General features: G+C 40.1%; 1 protein-coding gene across 1 annotated transcript; it reads right to left on the bottom strand.

The window, feature by feature from the left end:
- Window positions 1-3,107: 3,107 nt before the first annotated feature.
- On the bottom strand, window positions 3,108-13,842 carry kif7 (kinesin family member 7). Its single transcript, XM_029498075.1, has 20 exons — window positions 13,770-13,842; window positions 12,143-12,576; window positions 11,670-11,867; window positions 11,114-11,513; window positions 10,674-11,021; window positions 10,249-10,441; window positions 9,956-10,123; window positions 9,584-9,742; window positions 9,209-9,345; window positions 8,958-9,079; window positions 8,600-8,755; window positions 8,298-8,503; window positions 7,128-7,325; window positions 6,520-6,645; window positions 5,873-6,049; window positions 5,386-5,601; window positions 5,022-5,228; window positions 4,609-4,807; window positions 4,284-4,445; window positions 3,108-3,840 (listed from the first exon to the last, which is right to left on the bottom strand). The coding sequence occupies exons 2-20, from the start codon at window positions 12,471-12,473 to the stop codon at window positions 3,449-3,451; spliced, it is 4,095 nt and encodes a 1,364-aa protein (XP_029353935.1). The 5' UTR covers window positions 12,474-12,576; window positions 13,770-13,842; the 3' UTR covers window positions 3,108-3,448.
- Between the last annotated feature and the right edge of the window lie 1,991 nt (window positions 13,843-15,833).

Below are 15,833 nucleotides of genomic sequence, written 5' to 3'. Positions count from 1 at the left end.
CCGACACAGATGCGTCACTTTCTTTGTATATCGGGGAGAAAACTCAAACAAATATTAATCAAATTATCAGATTCAAAAAATATATATGTAATGTAAAATGTTCAAAATCCAACAGTCTGAGGCTTCGTCTACACTGGCTCTATTTTAAACCAGAGGACTCATTAATAAACCTCTATATTGAAGGTGTGAAGTTGCCTTTATTGACTCTGTGTTCGTGGGTTTGTGATGGGCTTGTGGCGAAAAGGAACGGGCCTGTCGCGATGTCTTCATTACCACAAAGAATAGACTAACGTTGTTTAAGTCAAATAGGTTCAACCTTATTTAAAAATGTGAATTTGCTTATTTCTATTTGACTTTCTCTATCGCCTGTGGCTTTGACAGCCAAACCCATTTGTAAAATCAAATATGAATATGACAGGTTTACATGGGTGAAGACTGACTGTAGTAAACACCACTTTCCTAAATGTGTCTAATATCATGCCAGTATATCTGCGGTGGAGAATGAGATCCTTTAATCATAACATGACTGTAGGTGAAATGAGCAGGTCTCATCTGTGGAAACTAATAGACTCACTTTCCATCACGAAGATGACTCCTGCTTGCATCCGTAGAGACTTGAAAAGAAGAAGAAAAAAGCATCCCCATGTGCCTATAAGCGCGGCGTGAGCAGCATCATTCCGGCTCCAGATTTACAGGACTGGAGTTTGTGTGCATCCGGATCTTTGGGCAAAGGTGAGCGCCTGGGCCGGATCGGATCGATTAATCCACTCCACAGTCCGCAGAGGCTGCTGTGGATGAGGGCTTCTTGTCGGATGGTGTGTCTGTTTTGTGTCCGTGATTCAGGAGAGTGCCCCCCCCCGCCCCCTCCTGAGGGTCCGCGGCTCTCTTTCCCGTCTGCCGAGGAAGTGATGTGGAGGCGCGCTGCCGCACAAACGAGCTTTTTATCGGATACGTGTCACCTCGTGTTTCCCTTCAGTCGGCTGCGCTCTGCTCTCTGCTCCTCCGGTCATCTCCTCTCACCTCCTCTCTGTCCCCCCTTTTTTTTCTCCCTCTAAACGCTTCCTCCTCCTGGCTGCGATGACGTAATACGGACGGCAAATTGCTTGTAGCCAATCACATGCGGCCTTCCCGTGTGTGCGTGTGGCTCCCAACGTTGGGATTGTGGGTTGGCATTGTTAGGAAGGAAAACAGGCACCATTTATTAAACATGAAGTTGTTTAGTGGGCTGCATTGTTTTTCGTATTGGTAGGGGAATATGCACTGGAGTGGGTCAGAACATATGTCTGATTTTACTGTTCCTCCACCTGGTCACACCTCTAAAAAAAGGTGCTACTTAAAGGTCCCTTGTTGTAGAAAGTGAGATGTACGTCTTTTTTTTTTTATAATAGAAATACTATGACAGATTCAAAATATGCAAATAGACAGAAGATAAATTGTCAAGACTTGTAACTTTGTGATATCACAATGAATAGACACCACCAAAAGCTGGACCCACGGTCCCTGAAGGTTTTGGTTCCTTCAAGTTTAAATTGGCAGTCTGGCAGCATCGGAAGAGTAACTTGCTCCTTCTCCGGATAATCTATTGAAAACATTCCACTCTACCCGTTTTAGCAATCATCCCTCTCTTATCCCTGACAGTCCTGGATTCTGGCAACCATGCACACTCCCTTGGCCTCAACGCATATCGATACAGTACTGGTCTGGTTGAAAGATCTAGCAATGGCAAGAGGGAACTTTGAGCAGGTGCTGTGGGGTCCTTCACTCCTACATTGATAAAAGATAAAATAGAATTTGCATGTTTGTTTGGCCTATTTAAGTACATCATGTTCCATGATGACTAACTAAGATCACAAATGAGATGAAATAGTGTAAAATGTGAGATCTCTAAAGCCACTACAGGAATGAGAGAACTCCTCTTTGGTGCCCCTCAGTGGTAGCACACAGAAAGACATTTTTGCAGACAGGAATGTTGGTATACAATTGTAGCCCTCAGACAGGAGTGTGTGGAATCATATGCATGACCTCATGGGAAACAAGTTTGATGCAGTATGTATACATACACCCACTCATTAAGTCTTTGCTCTGCAATACAATTTAAAAACTTCAGTTACTAAAAACAACAAAAAAAACTTAAATGTTTGCTCTACAGACTACAAGAAATGATGGTCTATTTGTTGAGGCTTTCATTATATGCCATTCAATTCATTATCACTCAACTAATGTCAGTTTTTCACCTGCCATTAAACGTGTTCTCTATGGTTTCTCTTTTCATTTCAGTTGAAAGCTAATTTATTAAGTTTCCTGTAAGCCTTAAAATTTTGGTGGGATTAATTGCAGCTCTTCAGGGAGGTTTAGGTCATCAGCCCATTCTCTCTTCAGCTTAAGTGAGTGAAATGGTTTGCTTTGCTGGAGATTATGAAGCAGTCAGAACTTTTTTTTCCCCTCATTGTCTCGTACTCAGGATACAAGATAGAAAACAAATAGTATCACCGCCATGTCTGTTTCACAGGAGTCCTGACATTAGCCCTTCCCCCTCTGATGAGCTGTATCAATGATGTCCCAGGATTTCATGCTGGGTTGCTGGGCAGCTTCAATGATTTGGGCCTCTTTATCCCCCATGCTGTTCTGCTCACCGCGTCCTGCTAACCCCATCAGGCCTGTTTCAGAGCTGCATCATAACAAGATTTGATGCTAGATTACTTAATAAGCAATCCATAAGAAAAGATTATATCCATCATTTATAAACCGGAATTTGAACATTATTGTTTTGTGTCTGACTTTTTGTAAGAGGCCAAATTCAGGGACAACATTCCTTTTCAGACTTTTCTTTGAAAGGGATTCTACACAGAATGAAAGTTTCAGTGAGAAGGAAAACTGACTTAAAATCACCAGTGACATCCATGTGAAAGCGATGAGGATATACCACCCTCTAGCGCACAGATGCTGTCCACACTCCCGTTTGCTCTGAACCCATTAGTGTGTAGTCTAATAATGAGAGGACAACAAAAGTCACAAAAGGTGGTCCTTTGTTGTTTCTGATGCTTCTATAATTTCCTTCCTGTGAATGTTTTTGAAATCCTTGACAAAAAACTAGTTAAAACAAGAAGTGAGGACAACATCTATTTAATATAAAACGTTGTAAAGGTACTTACACTTGATTACAGAGGACAAATCTAAAAATTTAACAATGCAAATAATTCACCTCTTAATGGGTTTCATGGTTGCTATGAACATATACCGACCAGTTACTGTATGAAATGATAATATAAGCTTTACTTTAGTGAAAGTGCTTTGCGTAAAATCAGTGGGTGTCCGTTTTGATTCAAAAATTTTCTATACAAGTAGAAAAATTCTAATTTAAAAACTAGAAACAAATAAAACAACAACCCTGAAAAAAAAACAAACAAACATCCAGGTGACTGGATTTTAATTAACAATTCACTGCTTTTCAAACAGGATTCTTCCGTACGTCAATTAATGAATTATTTGAAGTCAGTGGACCGATGTTGAGGCTGGGTCGACGTGATTCTCGGCGAGATTTAACCACAGGCCGTAATGTCTGCCCCGCCCAGGACCCCACACCAATTTGAACTACACGGTTCACAGGAATATCCCCAGCTGCTCGAAGCCAAAGCTCCTCCATGACAGCGGGTTCCTCTATAGGGAGAGAGGAACGTCTCCATGTGGACGGGAGTGGAGTGTTCACCAGCTCACGCATTTCCTCCCTGGACCTGGTGGGTTTGTCAGGCAGCCCAGTGCCTTTGCCTCCTGCGCTTTCCTCTGAACAAGTCAGCTTCTCCATGCTGCCAGCACCTGCTGGTTTACCATCAGATACCACGACTGAAAGAGAACACATTACATTTCTTAGTGAAGTTCACCCAACAGATCACTGTGCTAGTTCTCAAGAACTAAAACAGCATTTATTATACATCTTACTGATACCAGATTATAAAACGTTTGTATTTGCAAAGTTATATTTGCTGTAAGAACATGCCAGGTTTGCCATAATGTGTTAATATGAAAAGCATAAGCAGGAGTTTAGGGTTTTCTTGAGCTGTACAAATGTAACGAGAGGATGATTAATGATTACTTAACTGACAGAAAATTCTGTCAATAATCGACAATAGTTGAGAAAATTGTTTACATTTTACATTTAAATATTCTACCTTGAGCTTTGGGAATTGTGATGGCACTGAATGATAAATTGTTTAAATTGAAACATAGCTGTAAATGACGGCAAACTACAACTTCTTCAGTATAAATAAACGTTTGATTGAATTTACCTTTGACATGCTCCTTTGGCTGGCTGACTGAACCACAGAACTCCCTCAATTTGTTGCTTAGATCCAAATTAACTGCTTTGTAATGATTAAGCTCCTTGCTTAGGTTATGGATCCATCCCTCATACTGTCGCTGCCTTCCTGCCAAGCCTTCGTCCATTTGCTCTGTGAACACAATTAAACACAATTAAATCTAAAAACTACTAATTCTACAACTTCCGGTACAACTAATCATTGCTAATTTAACTAGCCATTCACATTTACCTAATTCTAATAAAAATTATTTCTGAAGAAATTGAAACAGGAGAATGTTATGTATGAATTTTACCTCGACACTGCTGCAGTAAGAGCTGCACACTCCTCTCGTGTTCCTTCTGCTGTTGTGTGAGCCGGCGATCTGTGTCAAGTTGTGTGCGGTCAAGGGCGTTCTCCAACCAATGCACCAGCTTCTGCTGCTCATCTAACTGCATTTCCAGCTCTGCCAGGGCTAGCTGCAATTTACGCTCTTCCTCACGCAGAGACACCACCTACAAAAAACATTCATATCAATACTCTCCTTATACAAATTGGTGAGTTGGGCATAAAGAGTCTTACCCTGTAAGGTCTGACACAGGTCAGGTTTTTATGAAAGGGCAAACGTGCTTGTGTAACCAATAAGAACCAATGAGCATGACTTGAATGCTACAGTAGCTGAAAAACTGGTTAAAAACGCTTAAATCTTCATTTGGTGACAGCACAGACCTTGTCAAAGTACTTGCACAGCAATGACCTGGTCTCAGAGGCAGACAGGTAACTGAGTTTGGCCATAAGATTCATCTCCCACTGGGAGAGCATACTGGCAGAAGCCCTCAGCTGTCTCTGCCTTTGAGTGATGGCCTCATTCTTGTACTCAATAGCTGCATCCAGAGCCTCAATTGCCTCGTCCAACTGGAAGAGAGTTCGCTCCTCCTGATAATATCAGAGGGAACATATAAATGACAGGTAAATGCCATGCGAGCGCTGAATATTTGTTGGCAGCACAGTAATACTTTACTTCATCCTAAGTATTTTCTCTTTCCAAGCAATCAAAACAGAAAGACACCTGAACCCCAGAGTAATATCTGACCTCAGCTGAGAGCAGGTTACCCTGCCGCAGTTTATCATCCAGCTCAGCCCGCTGCTTCAGCAGCGAATCTTTCTCTTGACGCAGGTTTGAGATCTCTTGGCGAATCTGTTGGGAGTCTTGAGCGCTGCCGCTGCGAAGGAGGCCATTCCTTTCACTCAGCTCACGTTCAAGTGATTCAATTCGCCCAGTAAGAGTTACCAAGTCCTTACTCAGGGCCTACAAGGAAGATAATATGAATTTACAGCCCTTGCCAATTTAATGTGTTGCTGAATTATTTATTTTTACAAAAGTAATTCTTTATCTTCATAAAAAGATATCTCATCCACTACAAGTCACCTAAATTCTTTGAATGACTACAACTGTATCTTCTCCTACACCTTTTGCTAATCCAAGGCATTTGCTTGTATGTGATTTATACATCTTCCCAGCAAAAACACATCAAAGTATCTTCCCTTTGGGTGCTGCAATGACAGTGGTTTGTATATACCTGACTTGAACGGAGCCTCTTGGTTTCCAGTCCACTCCGTTCCTGCAGCAGGGCTTCTTTTTTTGCCAGGATTTCTTCTCGTTTAGTCAGCTCTCCTTCCAGATCTTCTAATCCTTTCCTCTGTTCTAGTACCCGCTCCATTTCCTCGTCTAGCCAGCGTTTCTGTTCTTCAATCTTCTGCTCATAGGAAAAAAGGCAGACACACACAAAAATAAACACACAAAATAACTGCAGAAGATGATAGAATGATATGAAATATATATATATATTTGGCATCTATGTATTTTCATGCATTAAATCCTGCTGAATTTTTTCCAAGATAACATTCGTGTCAGCTTTAAGCAAAAGTAGTTGGTAATCATATACAATTTCCACACACATTAATTTATCACCTTTAACTGTATATTTGGTTATAACTGAAGGAATGACATTGCTTGTCAGTTTCACAAAAATCACTAATCACAAATAAAATTACTTGGCCAGACAGAAAAATTAAATCCCTCAACATCACAAGCTTTGGTCCTGATGACTGATGGGCACAACTAGCTTTTTTTTAAGCTCTTGAAAAACTACAAGATATCTAAATTAAAAATCGTCCAGTAAAGCAGAATATATTAAATTCACAACTGATACATAATTTGTTGCACCTGTTGCTCCTCCAATGAGATGACAGAGCCATTACTGCCACTGCGTCTCTGCCTCTGGAAGGCAGCGATCTCCTCTGTCTTTATCCTTAGGATCTTTTGCTGCTGCTCATTCTTTATCTCCAGCTCCTGCGGGGGAGAAAGGATAAATATAACTTATGGGAAAAGTTCAACAAAAACTGCCTCTGTCAAAAATAAATAAATGCCTTCATCACTTACACTACCAGTCAAAAGTTGGGACACACTTTCTCATTCAAATGAATAGGAAAGTGTGTCCAAACTGGTACTGTATGTTATGATCCCCTTAAAATATTTTCAACAAATAAAAGGTTTTTACAGTCAAATGACACCAACATACTTTGTGCCTTTGATCAGAAAGCTTGGGTGTGAGAAGCCTTAGCTATAAATTTATCTAGTAACCACATGCAAATATCATCTGTCCTGTCGCCACTAATAAAATTAACATAAAATTTATCACGATCAGTGTCAAATTGCTGATTTTTGTCTAAATCTGTATTCTGAGTTGAGCATCATATTACTGTATGTGACAATGTGAAGAAAATATCCATGTTTGTAATATCATTAAAATAACCATCCCTTCAAGATGGTACCTTGACTCTGTGTGTTCTACGTTGCATCTCGGTCTCTAGACGTCGTTTCAGCTGACTTTCCTGACGCAGCCGCCTCTGCAGCTGCTCCTGCTGATGCCTCATGGATTGGACGCTGCGCTCCAGTTCTAACACACGCCGTTCACTCTGTGCAGGCAGGTTAGCAAGACGAGCAGTATCCCTTTGACGCTGACTTAGAACCTATAACATGACCATGAAAATTTTCTCTTTCAGATGTTTAAAGTGAAATAATATTATTATAAATGTTCTGCTGTCAAAGAGGACCAATTACAGCCCTTTCGGGTTTTCATCATTTCAATCTCTATCTTCTAAAATAGATTAACATGCATCAATGATCCAATACCAAATAATTTTTCTTCAGCTTCAGGCTTTACTCTTAAGAAGTTGACCAATCAGAGCCTTGTATGTTCAGCTTGATAGAAGTTACCATGGCAACTGTCTGTTCTGTCCACGCCTTACTGTAAACGAACTGTTGTGGCCAGTGTTTCAGTTCTGCTGCTTTGAGTGTGAATCAAATGTTGGACAAAAACACAATATACCTAATCTACTTCCACAAATAGGCAGATAGTTTGCAGTAAACATAACATTCCAGATTTATTAAAATCTGGAATGTTATCATGCTTATAGCTTTCAGTCTATTACTTCTCACAATAATAATGTAGGCTTTGAGCTGTTCTGTTCAGCCAATAATAACAACAAAAACTGTGAAAATAAAGCATCTCACTCAGATTTTCTAAAGCATTCCTCCTTGAAGTGGCAGACTGGCAGTACAATGCTTGGAGCAGTGGAGATGCTAACAATGAAGTAAATATCTTAGGCGAGTTGAGAACAAAATGTAATTTCAGTTAAAAAACTAAAGAAAACTTTACGTGCTGTGTGTTTTGTTGGGATGTGCCAAGCTTGTCAGGTATGTTTAAATGTCCTGTATGCAGCACCAAGGAAAATACTGACATCAATGGGTCTAGAAGTATTTTACATGGACAAAAAGTTATATAAAACACTATATGGAAGGGAAAACTCAGAAAGTATAATCTTTCCTCTTTAATTATAAGGAAGCAGTCATCAAGGATGGGCTTAAAATCAATATCACTCCATTTATAGCTCTCTGTTGACTATGTGTTAGGCATGAATACAAGCTCATGACAGTCAAACCTGGACTTTGCTCTGAGCGGCCGCTATCTTCCTGCGACATTCCTGTGCTCTGGTTTTGTCTGTTGCGCTGATCTCCCTCTCTTGCCTCTCTAGATCCTGGAGCTGTCGTTGGGCCTCCTGCAGCTCCTGCCGAGCCTGCACTGCTTCACTCTCCAGAGCGGTGATCTTATGACTGTACTGCTTGTTAAGGGCCTGAGCATCCTTACCTAGAACAAATAAAGCAAAGTTAGGAAAAAACAGATGAGAACCTTTATTTGGTGCAGGTGAAGTGGAAGAAAGAGTAATATGATGGCAAGAACTACCTGTTTTGACCAACTCCTTGATTAGCTCTTCTTTCATACGGATAGTGACAGACAGTTCCCTGATCTTCTGCTGTGCTTGAAGTAGACCCCATTCTGAAACGGCTTCGAAACCTTTCAAACTTTCCCGCACAGATGTCTCTCCAGAACTGGAATTAGCTACACAGTGATTTCAGAGAGTGTAGAGCAGGCCAGTCAAGTAGTATAATGAGGAACAGAGTCTCAGGGTAGTTAACTGAAAGACTGTTAGCTGTCAAAAAAATTTTGACAGCGAAGATAAAGAATCTCAGCAGTAAGGTTAAAATGCTGAGTATTTGAATATGATGATGAATTCAGGCACATTTGGCAATCCAAGACTTACATGATTTTCTGGCTAAATAGTTGTGATGGTCTGGCTCAGCCTGCTGAGGTACTGGCCCTTTACCACCAGCTGCCAGTCCTCCTGACAGCATGTCCTTTTTGGTCCAACTCAGATTCACCTGCCTAACAGAAAAAACATTACGCATACTTCAAACATGACTGTTCTTCAATGTGCACAGTATCTATTCTATTAAAGCTCAATTTAAATTGTATGAGCTGCAAGCTTTGATTTCTACACAACACAAAACATACTTGCGTCTCTCCTGGTTGAGGTTAAAATGACTGCTTTCTTCATCTGTATCTGGTATTTCTGCTCCACCTAGCAGCCCCTGCTCCTCACAGAGGTTACCATCCTGCTCACCATTACCAAGATAGCCCACTGGACTCATCTGTGACAACATTTACAAACACAATAATTCTCTCACATGATCATAAACTTAAGATCAATTCATTCCCGAATGTCAGAAGAGATTTTGTCAGCTTGTGGAGTTTGTCTTTTTCGTATGATGACAGTCAATCATATCATATCACTGTACACGGCAACTCTGGGATATGATCATCCTAGGAAAGGACATGCACATCCAGTTTTTACAGGACAAATTTAGGTCAAGTTCTGCTGATTCATACCTGTCGGTATGAACCTCCATTTTGACTGTGCTGCAGAGAGCCCATAGGGGCAGTGTGTGGCCTCGACCTCAAGTTGAGGCCCAGACCCATCAGCCCTGAAGTAGCCAGCTGACACTGCAGCTCTGCAATCAGGTCCTGTTGCTCCTGTAGCTTATCACTCTGGGAGACAAAAAATAATCAAATAAGTGACAGATGTTAAAACACACACAGTAGTTTCCCCATCAAGATGAACATTTTTCCAATGACATGATGTGGCCAGCTCTAATTGCTTATTTTTTATGCTTTTTTTTTTTACATTACCATGAACTCATGAATATGTAATAGTTCTCAAGAAGAACAGAAAAACAATGTTGGAATTAAAGTCCAAGTGACCTGCTGCTTGTATTGCTCCATAGCATCTTCAAGAGCTGCCAAAAAGTCTGTGTTCTCTCTCTCCAACCGCTGAATCTGTGATTGAAGCTGTGCAATGTTATCCTCCTTCTCTCCATCTTTCTCAGTTTCATGCTCATGGCTCCACAGTTCCTCTGCAGCCTCTGGATCCTGGAGAAAAAAAACATATTTATAGATACTGGAACTGCAGGGCTACAAGCTAAACAGTGGTCTTTACGGGATAATGTGGGGAATCAATTTTAAATTTAATGTTTTAGATGATGTAAAAGCCATACCTGGTTCCTTACAGTGGGCCTTCCCCTCCTCAGTGCAACACTATCCTCAGTGGAGCTGTTCTCAATACCACTGTCTGGTCCTGACGCAGTGGTCAGTCCACTCCGTTCCTCTTCTACTGAGCACAGCCACTCCTTCACTCTCAGACTCTGTTCTGCAGTCAGAGACCCTTCACTCTGCAGTTCCCGCAGTAACCTGTAATATATTGATGCACAGTATGTTCCTTAAGCTTATTACCAAAAATCAAAAACAAGTGTCACGTCTGAGAAGATAGTGGAGCGATGCCCATTTACTACCTCATTGGTTTGAAAGACACAATCAACTCCACTATTGTCCCAATACATTTTTACCATAATCATTATCTGATGTCAATGGCAAAGACAACTATGCGACATAATCCTAACTTAACAAATGAGTGTGCTTTAACCTGTAAGCGGTGTCCGTGCATGTCCTGTAGTGTGCACTTTGGGCTTGAAGTCTACTGATGTCTCCGTCTCCAAGTCGAGGCCTCCTATTTGGATCAGCATGAGAAATAATCCGGGTCTCTGAACGCTGGCGGTGTTCAAGGGCTCTGCGTAGAGCCTTGATTTGTTGCTCAAGCCCTTCCACACGATCTGGCTCACGCTTGCAATTGACTGTGGCCCGGTTCTGAATATTTCTGGCCCTTGTAGCGTAGTTTAGTGTATTCAGACTCTCATCAAAGTCTGAGGAAGATGGACTGATGCAGGCAATCATTATGGTTTTTGAATTTCCACCTAAAGAATCTTTAAGGATCCTAAGAGAAAGGATGGTTGGAAAAATTAAACCGAACTGTAAATTTATACCAATTTCTGGTATGATGGTATGCTTGGGTATAAAAAAATGTACCTTGTAATTTTAGAGTCTCTGTATGGTATGTGAGATCCTTTCCTCTTGGGGTCCCCCAGTGCCCCAATAACATTTCCCAGAGCCAGAAGGCCACTGTTAATCTGGATGCTCTCCTTTAGTCTCTCTCCAGTGTTTCCTGTCCTTAAGATGCGCTCCGACCCCGCCAGGTCAACAAAGTGGAACTTGGAGGACAACATTTGTGGTCCAGAACTCGTGTTATTTCCATAAAGGCGTGAACTTCCTCGACGCTGGTCCATGTACAAGGTAAAAATTGTGTGTGATCGGCTGGAGTTTGGATTCATCTGGGTTGCACCAGTGTGCCTGGCTGTGTTTCCTGACTCTAGTAAACTCAACACCTCATCAAGCCCCTCCACTTCGCACTCCTTAACACCACACAAAACTACAAAGAAAGACACACATATATATATAATGTAAATACATACACACACAAACCTTTTACAATTGTGCAAAATACTATAAATGTAATGTCATCACCTCAAAAAATATATTCTTAAAAATAATTTAAAAGCAGAATGAAGAGATTGGTATTCTATACCAATGTTGCCTTTATCCTCCCGGATGTGGATGTCTTTGCTGGCTGTTTCCACCTCCAGCAAGTCCTTGAACTCCTCCTTGTACACCTCCAGGTAGGAGACTCGGACAGAGAAGTCTGTAAGGTCATTTTCGTCTAGCAGCTTGAAGACATCTGCAACAGCCCTTGGGATGATACCCTGCTCTTCATCTCTGAAAGAACCTAATAACACAATTTAGACAGTTCATTGGATACAGCTGGTTTCCTAATCCTCAATTAGAGCACAGCACGTTCTTTACATATATATATATATATATATATATATATATGTAGTATAGACAGAGTTATATTGCTCTGTAATTTTTTTCCGCTCTGGCAACATACAAAAATACAAAAATTGTGATTTAGTGCTGTATATAAGAGACACTTTCCCACACTGTTGGAACCTAGTACTTTACTGAAAAGGCAATGGAACAAAATAAACATAAATAACTTACAAATATTGGCTTCTCCAATGGTGTAAGTTTTGCCTGAGCCAGTTTGCCCGTAGGCAAAAACTGTAGCATTGAAACCTTGGAAAAAGGCATCTATCAGTGGCTGGACAGACGAAGAATAAACCTCCTCCTGACAGCAGGATTCCTCAAACAGGAAGTCACAAAGGAAGTGTCTGTCATGGCCCAGAGTAACCCGACACAGTTCAGGGTCCGCAGTGATGCAGCTCTCATGGCAATGGAGAAGCTCTTTCGGCAGCAGGGGGCGGATTCGAACAGCAACTTGCACAGCAGAAAAATCTCCCCTGCCTTGGCCACCAGGCAGTTTGGGGGACATTTCTATTTTTTTGTGGGACCGCTTCTGTGTTCTTCTGTTATGTATTGATCATGTTTGGGGCGCCCGTCACCAAAGCTTTTTTCCAACATCTCATGTCATCGGGCTGAAGAGAATAATACAGTATTAAGTGAAGATGGGATCAATAGTACAATAACCCATCAAACCAAACCAGTAGCTAAAAACAGACATTGTTTTTTCTTTGCAAACTTAACCTACAAAAGGAGAGTGATGTGGATAAAGTCCCCTATAAAACAATATTTTCAATTTCCTACGTTGACATCAATGTATATTGTGACTAACTTACTTTTATGGAAAATCAATTGGAAAACTGATTGACCTATAAGATAACTAATAACTAAGAGTGGGTATACAGGTATTCTTGATAAGAAAAAGTGAAATATTTAAAATGAAATGTCAGGCGGTTTCAGCCACCAGTAGCTGAGAATAGCTGATCTGACACCAAATCCGCAAACAAAAATGACACTAGAGCTTTTAGAAACACAAGACACTTGAAGTGTCGAAGAATGCTCAGGTAATTTATAGACAGGTTGGCCCCCACCAGCAATTTCAGAATCCTACTGCTGTACTGCTGGATGATAACGGAAATAGTCAGCAGCTAGTTATTTAAATCTAAAGTTTCTCCCAGCCGGTCCTTGCAGCTGTAGTTGGTTACATTTGATCTGGATATAATGAATAAATTATTGTTTTGTGTTTTTCTCCTGGGTGATCGTCTGACTAACATAATATTACACTTTTCTTACGCCTTTCTATACGTTTATCTACAATCTTAATCATATACGTGTCGCAAGTAATGCTAACTGTTGGTCTCTTTCTACTATCCAAACTGCTAAATTCATAGTAATCTTTGTGTTTTTTAAGGGAAGGCTTGTTAACTTTGGCTCATGTGCTCACGGTCCGACGAAGTGAACTTATTCTAAACATGTTAGCGATGTAATGTTAGCTAGCTGCCGTTTCCACTCTTTGACGGTGCATCTGAAAGTTAAAATGTCCCAAACACATGACAAACAAGGCAAACATACATTTCAGCTATTTGCAAAGTTTGTGTAACAAGAAACCTCTCAGGCCAAATTGGCTGGTTAAGTCGCCAGTTTCTCATAATAAGTTTAGCTAAGCTAAAGTTAGCCAGCTAGCCAACAGAGCAAAGAACTGGACCAAAACATGAGGAGTCGACATCTGGAGGAGACGCCACGTTTTCTTGGAAGAAACTTGATTGTAATAAACAGCATGCAGCGACCGGGTAAGTTCTTCTGACAGCTTAGAGCCAACATAACTTACTTCTTTTGAGGCAGAGGTTAATGCATGGATTCAGGATAACCTGGGATCTACTTTTTTAGGAGTGGAAGTGGAGGATCAGGGAGGAGCCGACAGACCCTGGTCTGTGAGGAGCCTCATGGCTTCAGAGGTAAATAATCACACTGATGTTATTTCAACACTTTTATTCAATATTAACATCCGGCATTAGAAAGTCTTATTAAACGTTCTTGCACTGGTCTGTTTACCTTATTTTGAATGCAGTAGAAACTACCATAATATTACGAGGCATGTGGACGCTGCAGGAATAAATGTCAATATTTATATTGTTAACTTTTTTTTTTAATGTACAGTCAACCCTTTTGCAACCCTTAACTGCATCAGATTTAAGGGTTGCAAGTTTCATTTAATCAATACAATCAGCTTTACCTTCCTCTCTGGACAACAGAGAAATCCTATGATGGCTACCTGTCAGAGAAATTTTACTGTATGCATCCTGTGATGGTAAAACAGTTCAAGGAAGCATCCAGGCACAAAATCATTTCTGTGAGACTTACACACTGACTTGACCACAAACATAATTTTCTTTGGCTGAGATTCATTGTTAAATCTTTGAAATTATTATGAACACTTTGGTAGGTTTTTAAAGATGTTCTGATTGGAAACAGCTTTACCATTCGGACAGTGTTATTTCTGCACAGCCACCTCTGCAGGTGAAATTCTGCAATGTTTTTAAGGCATAATTTTAATAATAACGTTGAAATAACTATGATCACAACAAGAGCTCTTAATTAATCTAAATGAAAAAATCGTAGTCTGCTCCCAAACAGCATTTTGTCATGGGACCATAGTATGTCTCTGAGAGAAGTTAAGAAAACTTAAATCCTTTTCTTTTCTTTTTTCTCTGTGCAGGGAGAAATTCTCCAAAAACAGTTATTCTGGTAATTCTCATCTCCATTAAACTAAAGACAGTCGACTCAGCAACAAACTCTGTAGTCCAGGTAACAACATCAATAACATTTCTATTGTAAAATGACAGTTGAATTATGATTTTACTGATTGTTTATTGCTGCAGTTTTTCCTTTTTACACAAGACACACACACATTCGTCACACATGTTAAAATACTAACTGAAGGCGCACTGTTTCAGAGTCACCATATAGGAAATTGCATTATTTAGTGTTGAGATTTGTTGGGCAAGTTTTGTCCACAAACATAATTGTTAATAATCTCTACACCACAGATGGCCCAACAAATACAAAACCAAGTATTTAAAGCTGAAATGTGAACATGTCAACAGTTTGGACATTCTTATGATAATGTTTATTGTTTATTAATGAATGCTTGTTGATGATGTATTCAGAGGTCATCATTACTGTCTGTTGTCTTGTTTTAACCCAAAAGGGAACTTCACAGAATGTATCCTTACTATTCATCACCTAGCTTTTGTTACGGGAACATGCACATTCTTCTATGAACATATGTATATTGCAAGTATGTGATCTGAGATTTCATGATACAAAGATTTTGAATGTGGAAGGCTAGAAATAAAAACCAGGCCTTCAGTAGTTCATCAATATGAAACTGCTACAACCAAGACTCCTGCAGACTTGACCCACCAGGCATCTCACTGAGCATTGGTGTGACTTAAACTCATTATCAAGGCTATGTTCAAACAGACACAATTGACACGTCCTTTACACACAAACCCACTCACACACCCTTTAAATTGAAAAAGTAAATGCTCCTTTATCAAAAACTACACTCCGTTATTGTCAGCAGGCTTTGTCGTAATAGTTTCTAAGACTGTGAAATAAAGAGAACAATGACATATTATCACAATTCACCTAAATATAAAGCATTTCATCAATGAGGACTTCTCAAAAACAAGTTATGCAAATCACAGAGTATATTCTTAAATCATAAGCAGGTTTCATTAGTTTGAATAAATATGAATATTGTCAGCGAATATACCAATATATTACATATTATAAGCCACAAAAATCCCAATAGCTTTTATATAATACTTATTCACACAACACTATGGCATATTAATAACCAATAGAAAGAAAAGGTGACTATTGAATG

This window comes from Echeneis naucrates, chromosome 3 (assembly GCF_900963305.1).
Source record: "Echeneis naucrates chromosome 3, fEcheNa1.1, whole genome shotgun sequence".
NCBI lineage: Eukaryota > Metazoa > Chordata > Actinopteri > Carangiformes > Echeneidae > Echeneis > Echeneis naucrates.
Note: the sequence above shows the minus strand (reverse complement) of the source record. Positions and strands in the feature narration are given on the sequence as shown.